Genomic DNA, 18,350 nt, shown 5'->3' on the forward strand with positions numbered 1-18,350 from the left:
ATCATTGGTCATCTGTCTGTATTACTTGATCACTGAGCTGTCCATTGCCTCAGCTCTGTGGTCCCTTTAGAACCACTATTCTTTGTCAAATATAGAATATGGAATCCTTGGCAAGGCTGAGGTTTGAAAACCTTCAATCTAGATAGACTCAGTGCTCTATCACATGGCCTTTTCCTCTCAGGTGTACCCAAATTTGTGGCCGATGGCTACTGAGCTGGCTGCAAGCCTCAAAGACCCACTGAGCTCTCTTTCCTCTCCTCAATCCATGAGACTCCCTCTATTCTCATGGTCATCTTCCCATCCTCAAACCCTGTTCTTCTTAGTGGGTTTGAACCTTCAGAAACAAATCCAAGAAATTTGCAAAAACTTTCCCCGAGGCAAAAAATGTACGGAGAATCTGTTGCCTGCTTGAAGAGGAGGAGGAGACTGGAGAAACATAGAGTGGAAACAGTATCATTAAAAAAAAGAAAAGAGCCCTGGCCGGTTGGCTCAGCAGTAGAGCGTCGGCCTAGCGTGCGGAGGACCCGGGTTCGATTCCCGGCCAGGGCACACAGGAGAAGCGCCCATTTGCTTCTCCACCCCTCTGCCGCGCTTTCCTCTCTGTCTCTCTCTTCCCCTCCTGCAGCCAAGGCTCCATTGGAGCAAAGATGGCCCGGGCGCTGAGGATGGCTCTGTGGCCTCTGCCTCAGGCGCTAGAGTGGCTCTGGTCGCAACATGGCGACACCCAGGATGGGCAGAGCATTGCCCCCTGGTGGGCAGAGCGTCACCCCTGGTGGGCGTGCCAGGTGGATCCCGGTCGGGCGCATGCGGGAGTCTGTCTGACTGTCTCTCCCTGTTTCCAGCTTCAGAAAAATGAAAGAAAAAAAAAAAAGAAAATAAAATAAATTAAAGAACATTATTTTATCATAAATAGCTTGAAATATAGGGACTGAGAAGAGGCTGGGAGAGGTATTTAATGAATTCTTATCTTCCTTATCCATTGTCCCTGATATTTTCTTTTTCTCCATTTGCTTTGGAAGATATTTCACTTCAAACGCTTATTATCTTTGATATTTCCCTATGTGACATGGTTGTTGGGACCCTCTGGTCGTTGGTTACCTTTGTTTAATTACAGTTACTCTTTTCTTTGGCTCCACATACTTTGTCTGCCATGTGATGGCTTTGGCAGTGAAGGGACATACTTAGTTTCCGACGTTTGTCCCTGATCATAGGAACAAACATTCTAGAGGAAGGCAATCAACCTATGCTGGCGCAACTCTCATTCCTTGCATTCTTGACTCGCTCTCTTCTAGAATAGACAGTTGGTGGATCTCACATTAGACTGACATGTCTCAGCTCATTCTAAGACTTTTTCCTAGCCCTCTGTGTTTAAGAAACACAAATATTCAGTGAGCTACAGTCAAGCATATTTAGGTAATCAAATCTGCTTCCGTGAAATATGGCCAGATGGAGAAAAAGAAGTAATGGTTTTATACAAAGTACTTAACCCATGTGAAAAGAAAAATAAAGAAAAGAAAAAAAATAGTAGCATGCCCAAAGGTGGAATTACAACATATGACTGATGACTCTGTCCCCCGAATCTTTCCACAGCTGGGTTCTCTATGTGAATGGCGAGGTCAAGATAACAGATTGTCCCTCTGTGAATGACGGCATTTGGCATCATATTGCAGTCACCTGGGCAAGTGGTGATGGATCCTGGAAAGTCTATATTGATGGGAAATTATCTGATGGTGGTCTGGGTCTCTCTGTCGGTTCAGCCATACCTGGTATGTCTTAGCAAAAGGAATGTAATCGTGTTAAACACTAGAAGTGGTGGTGCATAGGTGAACATAGAGTTTGATAGCTTTATTGTCTTTGGTTTTAGACAAAGATCAATAATTATCTCTTTATATACTACCCCGATTATCCAGACTATACATTATTACCAACTTTCTCTAGGTGTGCTTTGTGACTCTGTGTAAGAAATGCCTTTGGGGTCTTTAGTAAGACTATCAAGAAGCATTCTGAACTAACAAACAGTAGTTACTAAACTGTCTTCCAAGAAGGGTGTTAATTGTTGGTGTTTTTGTACGTTTTGTTTTATTTTATGATCAGTCTACACAATATACAAGTATATCCTGTACACAAGCTGGAGCAGTCCCACCAACTGTCCACCTTTTATGCTCTTTTTCAAATAGACTCAGACTCTCCTCTAGAAAAATGTCTGAAGAGTTTTAGTGTAAAGAAATGCAAAAATATCAGGCAATCCAGGGTTCTGAGCATTGACCATTGCAGTAAGCTTGCTCTACCAAGATTCTTCTATGACATATGTCAAATGAGGAGGAATGGTTTGCAGTTTTCTTTAGTAAATATGGAAACATTTGTAAGTGTTTAATTGGAAGTGGCATTATCAGGTGAAGTAGGGTGGTGGGGTTTTTTGTGTTTAATTTAGAATGTTCTTGCTTTCAACTGTCTTCTCTGGTTGGTTGGATGGGAGGTGGCTTTTATTTTCTTCTTTATTCTTTTCTGATATTTTCATAATAAACATACATTTCATTTATGGTTTAAAAAAGAGCATTTCTATCTTTTTTTTAAAAATTAAACCCTGCTAGAAGAGTGAAAAGTAAGATAAAGGAATGAGTGGGTGGACAGAAATAGAATCCACCCAGGGAGATGGTTGTCTGACCACATCATTAAGAATGAATTAGAGTTGATAAATATTTCAAAGCTCAGTTGACAGAGCTTAGTGAATGACTGGTTACAGTGTAGATGACCAAGTCTATTGAAGAGTCTGTAAGCTAAGGTAGGAATACTAGGGACAGCACAACTAGCAGACCACGAGTTGGAATGGGGGAAGATTCCATACTTGGTTTTAGACATAATGAGTTTCAATTCTAATCACAGGAATACATGCAGCTAAGAACATAGGTGACACAACTTTATATCAAATTGACAAAGTTGTTTTAGTGATAAAGTATGTTCGACAAGGATTCAGTATGGTGGACACTCTGATAGAGTGCTGGCAGGGGTATAAATTGATACAACCTTTCTGGGAAGCAATTTAGAAACTTTTACCAAGAACCTTAGAGAAAACCTTTACATACAATCAACAATTCAACTACTAGGAATCAACTACCTACATATTAATATATTTGTATCTCAATATATCCAATTAAAAGTGGTTAAAAAAATTTTTTTTTGTATTTTTCCATAGTGAGAAGCACAGTGAGGGTGGGGGTAGCAGACAAACAGGTTTACTTCCACATGTGCCTGACTGGGATCCACCTGGCATGCCCACCAGGGGGCGATGCTCAGCCTCTCTGGGGTGTTGCTCCTCTGCAATGGGAGCCATTCTAGTGCCTAAGGTGGAGGCCATGGAGCAATCCTCAGAGACCAGGCCAACTTTGTTCCAATGGAGCCTTGGCTGTGAGAGGGGAAGAGAGAGATAAAAAGAAAGGAGAGGGAGAAGGATGGAGAAGCAGATGGGCGCTTCCCCTGGGTGCCCTAGCCAGGAATCAAACCCGGAACTTCCACATGCCGGGCCCATGCTAAAAGTGGTTAAATTAATTAAGCAAATGAGAGATTGTTGTACATTCATATGATAAAATAGCTATCAAAACTCATGAAATAAAAAAAAGAAATAAAAAACAACTCATGAAATAAAAGCATGTTCAAGAAGAAAAGCAAGATCAAAACACCATGTATAAAATGATCCTGAGTTGTGTGTTTTAAAGTATCACATACACAAATACACATACACACACACACACACACACACACACACACACACAAAAGAAGTATATAGAACAGAAGAAAATGCACAAAATTATTAAGTGATTATTTCTGAGTAGAGTGAATTCTTTATACTTATTTTTTTTTCAAATTTTCTTCCATATGTGTATATTATTTTTTAATAATTAACTTTTTCAGTATTAGTCTTTAATAATTAACTATTTCTCATAAAGATTTAAGGTGAGAAATCATGAAAGAGGGAACTAAAGGTAATGACTGGCAGGCGAGTGGGATCAGATAGGAAGAGCAGCTGAAGGAAGAGAGGAGGCCACAGTGGGATCCTGGTGCCTGGGCATCTAAGAGGCAGGCAGAGGAGGGAGCCGAAAGCTCCAGAAGGACCAGGAGAGGATGCTTTCATAAAAACCAAGTGGAATCAGCAAGGAAACAGGTGGCATGCATGAGGAGGAGAACTGAAGAGTTGAATGAAGGAACTATCTTTAAAGGCATGACCAGGGTTAAGAAAACCAAAATATGATAGTAAAATACCTCACGACTAGCAGCAGTGGAAGTCGTGAGGTATGAGCCTGAAGTGACAAGGAGGGGGAGCTGTTGTCAGAATTTAGGCAAACCTGTAGCGATGGAGAGAAATCACCCAGCAGAAGCAATGAGGTTAGCCAGAGGAAGGCAGCCATTGCCCTCCGTTGCCTGGGAGGAAATTATCCAGAATATTAAACTTCTTTCTCATCTCACTTTCTTACATTGGGCTGGTCCTTCCAAAGCCACGGGGACAAAGCGACTAGGTGGTGCAGTCCATAGGTGTTAACCTTTGGGGACTTAAAGCGGAGTGGAAGATGGAGATAAGTTCTGGAGGGACAGATGCAGACCACCCAGTACAATGGGATGGACAGTTAAATAGCATAAAACGGTCAATAGAAATATGGTATAGAGAAGTCACCGGAAGTAAGTATTGAAGAGTTTCCATTGGATTTGGCAATTTGGCAGCCACTGGCAACTTTAGGAGGTTCCTTGGAATTGGTGATAGAAATGTAAGCTTTGTAGGCTTACGAATAAGAAGATGAAAGAGCAGCGATTAATAGTCTGTCATGGAGGATAATTTTCTAGAAGAAAGGATGCAGAATAAGACATTATTTTGTTGACATAAAATTGTATATGTATATACATGTATATATGTAGTTTTAGGAAATATTTATAAACCCAATATAACATTTACTACAACTATTTTTTTTCTTCTCTTTTTCTTTTTTTTTTTTACAGCTATATTTTAAGTTGCTATGTAAAACATTGAATTTGTTTTTGTTGATAAAACATACAGTAAATGTAGATACCTGAGCTTTCTAATAATTTTTCCCGATACAATTAAACTGGCTGTGCTTTTGTTAAATTAGCATTTCAGGAATAACAGTAAGTCCAGTTGTCTTCCTTTTTCTCTCCTTCTCTCTTTAGGTGGTGGTGCATTAGTTCTTGGGCAAGAGCAAGACCAGAAAGGAGAGGGCTTCAACCCAGTTGAGTCTTTTGTGGGCTCCATAAGCCAACTCAACATCTGGGACTATGTCCTGTCTCCACAGCAGGTCAATTGCATTTTCAGTGTATGACAGTAATGAGATACAAAGGTACAAACCTAGTAAAAATGTGAACAGCCTAATGATGCCATATCTTACTGCCACCTCTGGGTTTTCAGTATTTGTCACCAACATCACTGGAGGCTATGGTCATAGACAAAGCCAAGCAGAGGTTCTTTACTGTAACTGTCAATAAATCTCCTTTTCAGTTTTTTTGGTGATGTTTTTTTAAATTTTATTGGACATGATTATTTTTATAAAGTCTTGTAACTTAAGAATTAAAGAGAATAATACTTCAAACCCCTCTGACTAAAGATGCAGAAATTGAGGGCTGGCATAAGATTATCCATAGGAAGTAACAGATGAATGAGTGTTAAAGCCAGTCTGCAGTCCAGTGGCCTGGGTTCAAGTCCCTGTTTTACCACAAACTTGCCATGATGATGTTGAACATGTTACTCCCTCTCTCTAAGCTTTAGGGCTTTGTTGTTGTTTGTTTTTGTTTTTAATCTATGAAGTTAAATAGGACTGCATAGTGGAGTTTGGGCAGGATTGAATCTAACCGTGCCGGTACCATGGTGGTGTTGTGTGCATGTAGTAGGGGCTGGGTAAATGCTTGCTCTTATTATCAGTGGCAGAACTCGTCTAAGTTTTCATTGCCTTGTCTTTAGGTCAGAGATACAAGACAGGAGAATGGAGGAGGGGAACCTCTACAATACCTTAACCAACTGCAAAGCTTTAGACAAATTCTTCTAGAATTTCAGAATGTCCAGCGACCATGAAATATTTGGGAAGGGAATGATGGGAGTAAAGAAGAGAAAGGGAGAGGGAGAGGGAGAGAGAGAGAGAGAGAGAGAGAGAGAGAGAGAGAGAGAGAGAGAGAGAGAAGAGAATTTGCCTTTTCACCCAGAGTCATATCGTACAAAAGCCTGCTTCTCTCCCTCCCTCCGCTCTTCCAAAACTCGCAGATGTTTTTAATAGGACTAAATTAAGATTTAATAACTCTTGTCTCAGTGAAACAAGTAAGGTGTATCTAAAGATGTGTTTTTAAACTTTCAGGTGACATCGTTGGCCACCTCATGCCCAGAGGAACTCACTAAAGGAAACGTGCTAGCCTGGCCTGATTTCCTGCCAGGAATTGTGGGAAAAGTGAAGATCAATCCCAAGAGCATATTCTGTTCTGGTTAGAGTTTCCTTCTTCTGTAGTCTCTTGCTGTCTCCTGACTACTCTGGGGTTTTCTAGCAAAAGGAGACAATTTGAAATTCTCTGTCAGTCATAGAGTGTGTGCCCGTTAGTCTATTGTTTAACTAGCAATTCATTTTACCCAACTTCATCTAAAGATTTACAATTTTTTTTTTTTACTACTTAAATACATTCTGTATAACAGGATACAAATTAATTGTGGAATAAACTTGGACAAAGGTAGGGTAAGTTAAGAAAAATAGGATGAGAAGAGGGATATGGTTAATTTTTTAAATGCCCACTGAGATACTCTGTTCCTATCTGAGATTGGTACTCTCTTGGTTTCATAATTGCTAGCTGGCCATCCAAGGACAGGTAGCCCAATGGACGTCACAACCTGCACACTTGAATAGTCAAGCTCAGAACGGTCAAAATTGCCTCCTAAAATTCAGTGTACTTAAACAACATTCTGTAGATGTTCTAGAATTCATGATTGTTGATAACTTACAGCAAGGGTCGGGAACCTATGGCTCGCGAGCCAGATGTGGCTCTTTTGGTGGCTGCATCTGGCTCGCAGACAAATCTTTAATAAAAATAATAATAATGTTAAAAATATAAAACATTTGCATGTATTACAATCCATTCATTTCCTACCGCTCATGTTCATGGTTGCTGGCACCAATCACAGCTGTCTTTTGGGACAACACCAAATTTTTATTGGATAATGTGTAACGTACACAGGTCATTGTATGGCTCTCATGGAATTACATTTTAAAATATGTGGCGTTCATGGCTCTCTCAGCCAAAAAGGTTCCTGACCCCTGACTTACAGGAACATTCTATTAATAGTCTAAAACACTGTTTTATCCTTTAAAAAATATTTAGCAGATTCTGTTGAGAGAGAAAGTTGTTTGTTAACTCAAATAGCTTTTTTTTCTCTAGTAATTTGCTAGCCAGTGAGTTTAATATCAGTAGAGTGTTTCTCAAATGCTAGTCCAATATACGATTTGAAACTCTTGACCTGGTGATGCTCCCCTCTTTACCTGTGTTCTTTGCCCTCAGATTGCACACCGTTAGAAGGATCTATACCTCATCTGCGAACGGTATCAGGAGACTTAAAGCCAGGCTCCAAAATCACCCTGTTCTGTGACCCAGGCTTCCAGATGGTCGGGGACCCTGTGCAGTACTGTCTGAATCAAGGACAGTGGACACAACCACTCCCTCACTGTGAACGTGAGCTGCCTTTATTGAATGCATTTTAGTAGCCCTTGAAAAATATCAGAACCATAAGTACACTTCTCAGATATGTTTTATAAAAGCTAGACACTTCAGCCCTGGCCGGTTGGCTCAGCGGTAGAGCATTGGCCTGGCTTACGGGGGACCCGGGTTCGATTCCCGGCCAGGGCACATAGGAGAAGCGCCCATTTGTTTCTCCACCCTCCCCCCTCCTTCCTCTCTGTCTCTCTCTTCCCCTCCCTCAGCCAAGGCTCCATTGGAGCAAAGATGGCCCGGGCGCTGGGGATGGCTTCTTGGCCTCTGCCCCAGGCGCTAGAGTGGCTCTGGTCACGGCAGAGCGACGCCCCCTGGTGGATAGAGCGTCGCCCCTGGTGGGCAGAGCATCGCCCCTGGTGGGCGTGCCGGGTGGATCCCGGTCGGGCGCATGCGGGAGTCTGTCTGACTGTCTCTCCCCGTTTCCAGCTTCAGAAAAAAAAAGAAAAAAAAAAGCTAGACACTTCACATTAGCAAATTTAAAAAATATTCAAGAGTGTTTCCTTTGTGCAATGAGCCCTGTGTGCGGGGCACCAGGAGGGAGGTGGGCAATGAAGGTCCAAAGAGACCACTGCCTGTGTATGCACCTCAGTTGGCACCATGTCTTTTGATTACAGCATTTAATCCATTTTCATTTAAAGTAATTGTTGATAGATATGTATCGATTGACATTTTATTATTCATATTTAAAAAATTTTTTTTCTTCTCCTTAAAGAGGACCTTTTAACATTTCTTGTAATACTGGTTTTATGAACTCCTGTAGCTTTTTCTTATCTGGGAAGTTCTTTATTTGTCCTTCAATTCTAAATGACAGCTTTGCTGGGTAGAGTCATTCTGGTTGTAGGTCCTTGCTTTTCATCACTTTGAATATTTCATGCTAGTCCTCTCTGGCCTGCAAGGTTTCTGTTGAGAAATAAGCTGACAGCCTTATGGGAGCTCCCTTGACGATAACTAACAGCTTGTCTTGCTGCTTTTAAGATTCTCTCTTTGTCTTTAACCTTTGGCATTTTAATTATGACGTGTCTTGGTGTGGGCCTTTTTGGGTTCCTCTTGTTTGGGACTTTTGGCTCTTCCTATATTTGTGTGTCTAATTCCTTTGCCAAGTTAGAGAAGTTTCCTGTTATAATTTTTTCAAATAGATTTTCAACTCCTTACTCTCTCTGTTTTCCTTCTGGCACCTATTGATGCAAATATTGGAATGTTTTTGAGATTATCCCACATGCCCCTTAAACTATTCTCATTTTGGGGGGTTCTTTTTATTTTTGCTGTTCTGACTGGGTATTTTCTGCTTCCTTATCTTCCAAATTGCTGATTCAGTCCTCTGCTTTATCTAATCTACTGTTGATTCCTTCTGGTGTATTCTTTATTTTAGTTATTGTATTCTTTTCCGACTGTTCCTTTTTTTATTTTCCATCTCAGTTTTTATGTTTTCTATCTCTCTGTTGATGTTCTGAGCTGGCCTATTATCTATTCTTCCCCTAAGGTCATTGAGTGTCCATACAACCAGTGTTTTGAATTCTGTATTTGGTAGATTACTTGTCTCCATTTTGTTTAGTTCTTTTGTTGGTGTTTTGTCCTATTCTTTCATTTGGAACATGTTTCTTTCTCTCCTCATTTTGGCTGACTCCCTACATTTGTTTCTATGTGTTAGTAGAGCTGCTATATCTTCCAGTTTAGGTAGGGTGACCTTATATAGTAGGTGTCCTGTAGGGCCCAGTGGTGCAGCCTCCCCCCGGTCACACAAGCTTGACAGTCTAGGTGTGCCCCACCCCAAATGGACTGTGTGCACCCTCCTGTTACAGTTGAGCCTTGATGCTGTTAGTGCATCAGTGGGAAGGATTAACCTCCAGGTTGGTTGACTGTGAGGACTAGCCACGACTACAGCAGAGAAGCTGCTGTATAGGGACCCACCCCATGGAGCAGTATGCACTTCAGTGAGGCTCTGGTTCCACCACATCTGCCCCACTTATGGAAATGGTTGGGTGGTCTGAAGATGTCCACTAGATGAACTGGCTCTGGGGGCCTCCTGGGAGGTACAGACCAAGATCAGTTGCTGCCTGTGCCCTGCCCAGGGTCATCTGGCATGAGCTACAAAGTGGTTTGCAGATGGTTGCTATTCTGATTGGACTTGGGGGTACCTGGGGGAGGCTAAGATGTGAACCAAAGCTGGCTGCTGCTATTACCGGGCTTGGGCCACTTAGCAGAAGGGACAGAGCACCTGAGGCCAGATGTTGCTTGTTTGGGGTTTGTAGGCCTTTGAGCCATTTTAGGAAAGTCCACAACATAGGTCAAGACAGACCATTCATGTGGAAAAGAGAGAAACTCCTGGGACTCCAGCAGCTCCTGACTCAGCTCAGCCACAGTTCCCACTGGTGTTACAGCCAGAAGTCATGGGACTTCTCTTCCAGGCACTGGAGCCCTGGGCTGGGCCCCCTGGCTCCTCAGCAGGCTCTTCTGCAGCCAAGCTATCCCTACTAATTATTAAGTACCACACATGGATTTGGGACCAGTTGGTCCTGCCCCTCTGCCTCTCCTACCAGTCTCGATGTGGCTTTTTCTTTATATCCTTAGTTTTAGGACTTCTGTGTAGCTAGACTTCAGGTGGTTCTCAATGATGGTTCTGTAACTTAGTTGTGATTTTGATGTGGTTGTGGGAGGATGCGGGTACTGCATTTACCTACTCTGCCATCTTGACCAGAAGCCTCCAGAACTATTTTTAAATGAACAAATTACATTCCTATTATGAGCCAGATGATATGCTAGATGCCGAGGGCACAGGTATGGCTCCCGGCTACTGCCTTCCCTGGAGCATTCTTTACCTAATGCTTCTGGGAAATGAGAACTTCACCCGCTTAACTCAACTACCTATTCAATGTAAATAAAATGTCCTGTGAGCATTTTGTTCCTAATGTCTCTGTGTCCTTCCTGGTCCCACTGCAGGCATTAGCTGTGGGGTCCCACCCTCTCTGGAGAATGGTTTCTATTCAGCCGAGGACTTCCATGCCGGCAGCACAGTGACCTACCAGTGCAACAATGGCTACTACCTGTTGGGGGACTCAAGAATGTTCTGTACAGACAATGGGAGCTGGAACGGCATTTCACCATCATGCATTGGTGAGCTAAATCTTGGTAATCGATGTGTTGATTTATTCAGACTCTGTGGGAGACAGTCATCCCAAATTCCCAAGACTCTTACATGGCATTCCTTTGTTGACTTCATCTCCTCCCAGTAAGCTCTGGGCAAAGCATGGTGGCAAAGCAGCTGTCCACAGAGGTGCCAGAAAAGTTTTAAGTATTTATCTGGCTCCACATTAAGAGTATCTATGGCTTTCTGTCCTTCTACGTACTCACCTATAAACTGGGGATAATAATAGCTTTTATTGTATACTGCAATGTCCGTATGACTGTTATATTTAAAATTTATATTGAAAATATAGTGTTATATGTTAAGTGATATGTACTTATTTTAAAATAAAAACACATGTTTGCTACATAAGAAAAATCACATTGGATCTGTCTTCATTTTAGATGTTGATGAATGTGCGCTTGGGTCAGATTGTAGCAAGTATGCTTCCTGCCTGAACACAAATGGGTCCTACATTTGCCTGTGTAACCCACACTACACAGGAGATGGCAAAAACTGTGCAGGTAACTGGTATATGTATAATTGGAAAGTTTGTTTCAATTTCTTATTCAAATATACATGTATGTTATTTGAAAATAAGACATTTTCAACATCAAAGAGGAGATAGAAAAGATAAACTACCTCTATTTATTTTTCTTAATTTTATTTAGAAAATTAAATTTAACAGGGTGACACTGATCAATAAAGAGTACATAGGTTTCAGGTGAACATCTCTATAGCATTTGAACTGTTGAGTATGTTGTATACCCATCACCCAAAGTCAAATTATTTTCCATCACCTTATATTTGTCCCTCTTTACATCCTTCCCCCCACCCCCTGCTTCACATCCCCTTCCCCACATCCCCCTCCCCCGTTAACCACTTTACTTTTATCTATGTCTATGAGTCTCAAGATAAATTACCTTTGAAAAGACACATCAGTAACAACTAAAGCTGCTTTAAAATTAGCGCTGTCCCTCTCTCAAGCCCCCAATTTCTGAAAAAACAAAACTGAGCGTTAACTCTATCACCCGACTGCTGAAGGAATGCCTGCAGAGTAGGAGAATGATAGAGTGGATTTAGAACTATCACCAGTGGCTTCCATTGCCTCAGTCGGAACAAAGGAGGTGTAGCCTCACATCTTCACTGTCAGTATCCTTTCTCTGCCTCGGCCACACAGAATACTTCATTGAAAAAATGGACAACTTGCCTTACCACATCTCTGTATTTGGGGATGACCTTGATAATACTAGCCCATCTCTCAACCCATCAGCATCTTTTTACATCTATTGGGTAAGAGCAACTACCAGGAAACAATGAAGAGGAATTCTCAAAATCAGGTCTTAACAATTGCGATGACTTCTTGAGAGCATTTCATTTGAAAAGCTTGGCTTTGATAGCCAAAGTGCTCTTCAGAAAGACTGAGTCGGTTTATCTTTCCTTTTCGAGAATTCAAGTAGTATAGTCACTTCAGTTACACAGAGCTAGCCCCAAATCTCCCTTTAATGTATATCCTGTCCTAAAAGTGGTGGCTGACCCCAAATTTGCACATAGTAGGGGCTCTTGATCTGCAGTTTGTTTGAAAAGTAAGGCTGGAAACTTTTCCTAAATGTGCTTTGAACCAATTTGAGAGAATGCCAGTTACTCTTAAAACGTGGGTATGATGTTAGAGGAAGTCGAAGGGGCTGAATCATTCATAAGCCATGACTAGCTTCACCACCAACTCCCCAATAAACAGCTCCCTTTTGGCCAGATCAATTTTGTATATTTTTTTATTAGTCATTGTTCTTTCAAAATATGGTTTAAATACCTATTAAATATATTTTCTGGTCTAATCATTCAGTGTATTCCTGGCCTTCATGCATCTGCCTTCAATAGCCCTTTTCTCAGAGTGTAACTGGTGCCTTACCCATAGTGGAATCATTTTGTTGTGAGACCTTGGATAGTTATGTGAAAGTTACTTATTGTTCCCCCAAAACTGTTTCTCTCTTTCGAGAACCTATAAAGTGTAAGGCTCCCGAAAACCCAGAGAATGGCCACTCTTCTGGTGAGATTTATACAGTAGGTGCCGAAGTCACATTTTCGTGTGAGGAAGGGCACCAGCTGATGGGAGTGAGCAAACTGACATGTTTGGAGTCTGGAGAATGGAGTCATCCGCCACCATCCTGTGAAGGTGTGTTCAGTAGATTCCCCATGTTTATGGTGCTTGGCAATCCTAGACATTCAAGCGGTAGAAATATCAAGAGTTATAAAGGGGTGAGCAAAAGTAGGTTTCCAGTTTATTCTTGTATTATTATTGTTTATTTATTATTGTATTATTTATTTGGGTTCTTTGTCTTTGCCATAGGAACAAGGGTAAACCTACTTTTGCTCACCCCTGTAGCACGTTAGTGTTCTTTGTATTTAAAACCCAGCCATAAGACTCCTATTTAAACATGACAAGAAAACCTAGGGCTGTCCTTGAACCTTCAGAGACTTTGCACACCCCCACTAAGAAAAGCAATGCTGTCTGTTCTCCCTCCTCCAAGCTGTTTCCTGTGGTGCACCAGCTGTTCCAGATAATGGTGGCATTGACGGGTCAGCATTTACCTATGGCACTAAAGTGATATATAGGTAAGTGTCTAAGATTAAAACAACATTGCAGAAGTTGTTGCAAACATGCTGGCAGTGATATAATACTGGAAGAAAGAGTAAGAATAATCTCAGATGACAGTTTTGAATTAATATGGAATTCATTGAAGTGTATATAGTAGTATGGAGACATTGCATCCAATAATCTATCTAACAGTAGTCATAGCTAGAACCTGTAAATCCCTTGATCAGTAACCTATCACTGCTACCATACCTCTAAGCATGGATGTCATGTAAGAAGGCCCTGCAAGTTAATAAAAACTCTTGGTGTTAAGCTGGAGCTTTGGCTCCAAATCCAATATTTCAGGGACTAATACTAGGCCAGACCACTCTCAAACCAAGAATTTTCCATTTGTAGCTGCTAATCCATGGTATAAACTGGAGGCAAGCCAACTCCTTAAATCTGTCTTTCTACTCATCACCCAGCAAGATCTCTGTGAAGACAATGGACAGAGTTGAACCTTGGAAAAAAATAATTTCAAAGCATTATTTGAGAAGGAAAAAAAGGAACTCTTCCGATATGAATCAATTCTCAATATTTTTGGAGGTTTTTGCACAGATAGAATATGCACAGCAAAGCAAATTATATTCTGTCACTTTCCTTTGTTTTCTTCAGGTGTAATAAAGGCTACACTCTGGAGGGTGCTGGAGAGTCGTCCTGTCTCGCCAGTGGCTCTTGGAGTCATTCTCCTCCTGTGTGCGAACTGGTCAAGTGTTCTAACCCTGAAAACGTCAGTCATGGGAAGTATGTTTTGAGTGGGCTTACCTACCTGTCTACTGCATCGTACTCCTGTGAGAGTGGATACAGGTAAGTCCACAGGCACCAGCAACACTTCCTGCAATTCCCTGTTACTCATTATTTGCTCAGTAGGTTTCATTTGTGTGTGACTGGATGACTGTCAGTACAAGTTTTAAGTGTAAAAGATATTCCGAAATGTGTATGCTTCCTGAAGCCTACGTTATAGTAAATATCCAAGGACATATTCCACTTTGGAGCTCTAGTCCAATTGCTATCAACATTTAGACATTAAGCATGAAAGCAGAAAGTGTTGTGAGGCATTAGACAATGCCTGGCTTTTTGGTAAACAACTTACCAAGCTTATACTCAATATCACCTGGGATGTTATAAAAAAAAAGCATGTCAAGGTAAGGGCCTGGGTCCTTAAGACTGTAAGAGATTAATTTAATTAATGGGGTGTGTGTGTGTGTGTGTGTGTGTGTGTGTGTGTGTGTTCAAACAAAAGGAACAATAGAGTCAGTCTGTGATCAGAGAGTTGGCCAACTGGACCTGAAGCGAAACAGATCAAGTGAACAGAAAGTGGAGTGAGGAATCCAGGCAGTCAGAATCAGGATGGCAAGCAGAGGCGGATAAGCCATGCCACAGATGCATGGTTGGTATGACCAGAGGAAGACCAGAGGTCAGAGTCATGCGCAACACCGTTCAGAGCCCAGGCTCAGGGCCAGGACAGTGCCCTTCAACCTCAGTCACCCTGAGTGTCTCTGTTATCCTGGATGTCTGTCTCCTAGCCAGCCTGTTAATGCCTCCTTGTCCAAGTAAGCTATTCACAAGGTCTGGAGTACCCTGCAACACCGCCAGGAACACATTTTACTCTGCACCAAGAGTTACGTTGTTTTAGCCCATTCTTTGTTTTAAAATGTCAATAGCTTGCTCAGGTTACCATTGCTTTTACATAAAGCAATAAAAGGAAGGAACTATTGAATATGTATTTCAGTTCCTCAAAGGTCACCTGTTCTCTTCAAAGTCCTTTCTGTTTCATTTCTATAGCAGTAAAGAAAGAGGCGGTGTCATTCTTTTCTGTAGTTTACAGGGCCCTGCCATCCTGGAATGCTCCGCATCAGGCAGCTGGGACAGAGCGCCACCTACCTGTCATCAGGTCGTCTGTGGAGAGCCACCTGCCATCAAAGATGCTGTGATCACTGGGAGTAACTTCACTGTGGGGAACACTGTTACTTACACATGCAAAGAAGGGTGAGTAACCCTGTGAAGTAAGGGAGGGTTGGGAGCCGCTGAAGGCAAGGGTACCCCCTAACTGTGGAGACGGGCTCCACTGAACATTAAATTGCATTTCCTGTCAGCCGAAGCCAAAGACAACTTCATGCTCTTACTTCCTGACAGCAGAAAGGGAGCATATTCTCCTGGGGGAACAATGTTTTCCTGGACTTAGGGTAATTTATCAAATTATGCCATTGAGCAGCATAGTGGAAAATATCATTTTGCTTTAAAGATGCAAAAAAAGCACATTTAAGTAGGCATTTGTGTATTTATGCTCTGCAAACTGAAAGACAAGATTTTAAGTCACAACATAAAGATGACGTGTCTTCAAGAAAATAAATAATTCAATTTGGGCTTTTACATTTTTGATGATCTCATTTAATTCAGAGGTAAAATTTGAAAAACCAGGGAGGAGATTACAAAGAGCTTTTACCCTCAAAGTCTCATGTGACCCACACGGAAGCCCTGTGGGGGGCAGAGAAAGGAGAGTCCTCCTGCGACAGTGATCTGCCGCGGGTCTCAGACAGGCAGTAAAGAATTGGGGGGCTGTGGACTTCCCGGTCATCTGTCCCCGTGTGCTTCCTCGGGAAATATTTTCACTACGAGTGCTGCTTTCACACCACAGCTTGACCACGGTTGCCCTTCACACACTTGGAAGCAGCAACCACAGAAGGGTTGCTGTATTCTGGGTTTGAAATTTCAGCTCTGTCATTCACTAATTGTGTGGTCCTGGAAAAACTGTACAACCTCTCTGGGCTTCAATTTCCTACCTAAAATAAGTTCGTGAAAAATTCCTCTTTTTTTTTTTGTATTTTTCTGAAGTTGGAAATGAGGAGGCAGGCAGTCAGACAGACTCCCTCATGTGCCCGACCGGGATCCACCTGGCATGCCCACCAGGGGGCGATGCTCTGCCCATCCGGGGCATCGCTCTGTTGCATCCAGGGCCATTCTAGCGCCTGAGGCAGAGGCCATAGAGCCATCCTCAGTGCCCGGGCCGTCTGCTCCAATGGAGCCTTGGCTGCAGGAGGGGAAGAGAGAGACAGAGAGGAAGGAGAGGGGGAGGGGTGGAGAAGCAGATAGGCGCTTCTCCTGTGTGCCCTGGCCGGGAATCGAACTGGGACTCCTGCACACCAGGCTGACGCTCTACCACTGAGCCAACTGGCCAGGGCCAAATTCCTCATTCTTATGACTAGTGCAAAGAATAAAATGATATAATGCTTGGCCTAGCCAGAAAAAAAAACTTAATAAATTCAATATAAACTGCCATTATTAACATGCTTGGAGCACAACTCAGGGTACAGTTTCTGTAGTATCATTAATGTGGACGTTTGTTTCACCTGGATAGACCATCTCACTAATGCAGGGCTGCCAGCAGGTGGCGCCAACATTTTGTTGCAAATTGCATCAATAGCAGACAGAAATATCCACACCTTAAGTGAAAAAGAACTCTTTAATATTAAAATATCAGTGCAGGATTTAGCTTTTGATGGTTCAGTCTGTGCCAGCTGATCGACTCACTTAAAAGCTGCTTAAAAAAAAAGAAGAAAAAAAAAGCTGCTTCAGAGTAAACTGCACAGGACTATTAAATGTTAGTCATTTTTCTGAAACTTTATCAAATATAAATGTCCAAATAATAATTGATATCGACAACTTCTGGGTTTGTCTTACTAAAAAAGTGAGGCATTGTCACCACATAAAACTAAAAAACAAGAAGTTGATTTTTTAAAGTTACTCAAAGGTAAAGTTAGTGATATTTACTGTATTTCTTCCCAGAATTTTGTCTTTCCATATATATGTATATTTTTAGTATTAAATATAACACTCTCTATAAAATTTTATTTCTCTTCTTCACAAACCAGACATATATTTTTGTCACTAATCATTTGCTTATAACATATCATAATAGTTCTGTGTCTGCCTAATATTAAGTCTATATATTATACAAAAGGGATTTAGTAAAAGAAGCATTAAAGACAATAATGAAAATTACAACAAAACTGTACATTTGTAGAGGGTTTTAGATTTTTCAAAAGACTTTCATGTGAAGTATCTCATGTGTTCCCTTATGTAATGATGGAGATTTGGCAAAATAAATATTCTCACTTTCTAAGTAAAACCTGAAGGTATCGGGTCACATTGTCATATATATATATTCTGGTCTGGGCAAGTAGACACTCTGTGGGAGCCTTTTCCTCATTGCAAAGATGGAAACCAAATCCGACCGCCTAAACCACGTAACCGATAAAGGGTCTAAAGCGCTTTGTATACTCATGGAGTACTGTATAAACATAGCTTTATTATAATTATATGTATCATCATTATTGTTATCTAAAGTGGTGACATTTTAATCCTGTGGAAGAAACTATCTCAGCTCACCAAATTCATAGAAAGTACACACAGTTCCAAATTGCTGCTACTACCTCTTGGGAAGTTTCAGAAAACTTGTGAGTCCGTAACCCTGTTCCTTTATGCTTTCTGCCTGGGTCCTTGTGGTTTTCCTGTGCTGGAAAGCTTTGCCTCGACTTGCTGATGTGACACACTCCCAGGTGGCTGTCTGCAGACTCTGGTGCTGTAATAAGCCAGCAGGTTTGCCTTTGTTCTTAGCAACCCGCAGGCATCCAAAGTACTCTGTCTCTCCGTCCTCACTCTGAATTGGGGGGTGGGGGGAGAATGTGGGTGTTCCATCATTTCAGACTGTGTTCCTATAGAACACAGGGCTTGTTTTGTTTATGACAATCCCTTATGGTTTGAGTGTGTGGATTATTTTTTCTACCAAGAGCCCCAGGAATGTTACCAGGCAAGAACCTAATTTTATATTATTTATCAGTTTCTAGGCTTCCT

The 18,350-nt window shown here is 41.7% G+C and overlaps 1 protein-coding gene across 2 annotated transcripts in view; it reads left to right on the top strand.

Moving 5' to 3' along the window:
• The window catches only part of SVEP1 (sushi, von Willebrand factor type A, EGF and pentraxin domain containing 1), a 165,071-nt gene that overhangs the window by 102,508 nt on the left and 44,213 nt on the right, over positions 1-18,350 (top strand). For both annotated transcript variants that reach the window (XM_066367462.1, XM_066367463.1), the window contains 10 exons: positions 1,591-1,766; positions 5,176-5,300; positions 6,348-6,471; positions 7,534-7,704; positions 10,681-10,854; positions 11,269-11,388; positions 12,861-13,037; positions 13,393-13,477; positions 14,112-14,303; positions 15,318-15,485. In XM_066367462.1, coding sequence (XP_066223559.1) covers positions 1,591-1,766; positions 5,176-5,300; positions 6,348-6,471; positions 7,534-7,704; positions 10,681-10,854; positions 11,269-11,388; positions 12,861-13,037; positions 13,393-13,477; positions 14,112-14,303; positions 15,318-15,485 — 1,512 coding nt within the window. The remainder of the gene's footprint in view (positions 1-1,590; positions 1,767-5,175; positions 5,301-6,347; positions 6,472-7,533; positions 7,705-10,680; positions 10,855-11,268; positions 11,389-12,860; positions 13,038-13,392; positions 13,478-14,111; positions 14,304-15,317; positions 15,486-18,350) is intronic.

This window comes from Saccopteryx leptura, chromosome 2 (genome assembly GCF_036850995.1).
Source record: "Saccopteryx leptura isolate mSacLep1 chromosome 2, mSacLep1_pri_phased_curated, whole genome shotgun sequence".
Lineage (NCBI taxonomy): Eukaryota > Metazoa > Chordata > Mammalia > Chiroptera > Emballonuridae > Saccopteryx > Saccopteryx leptura.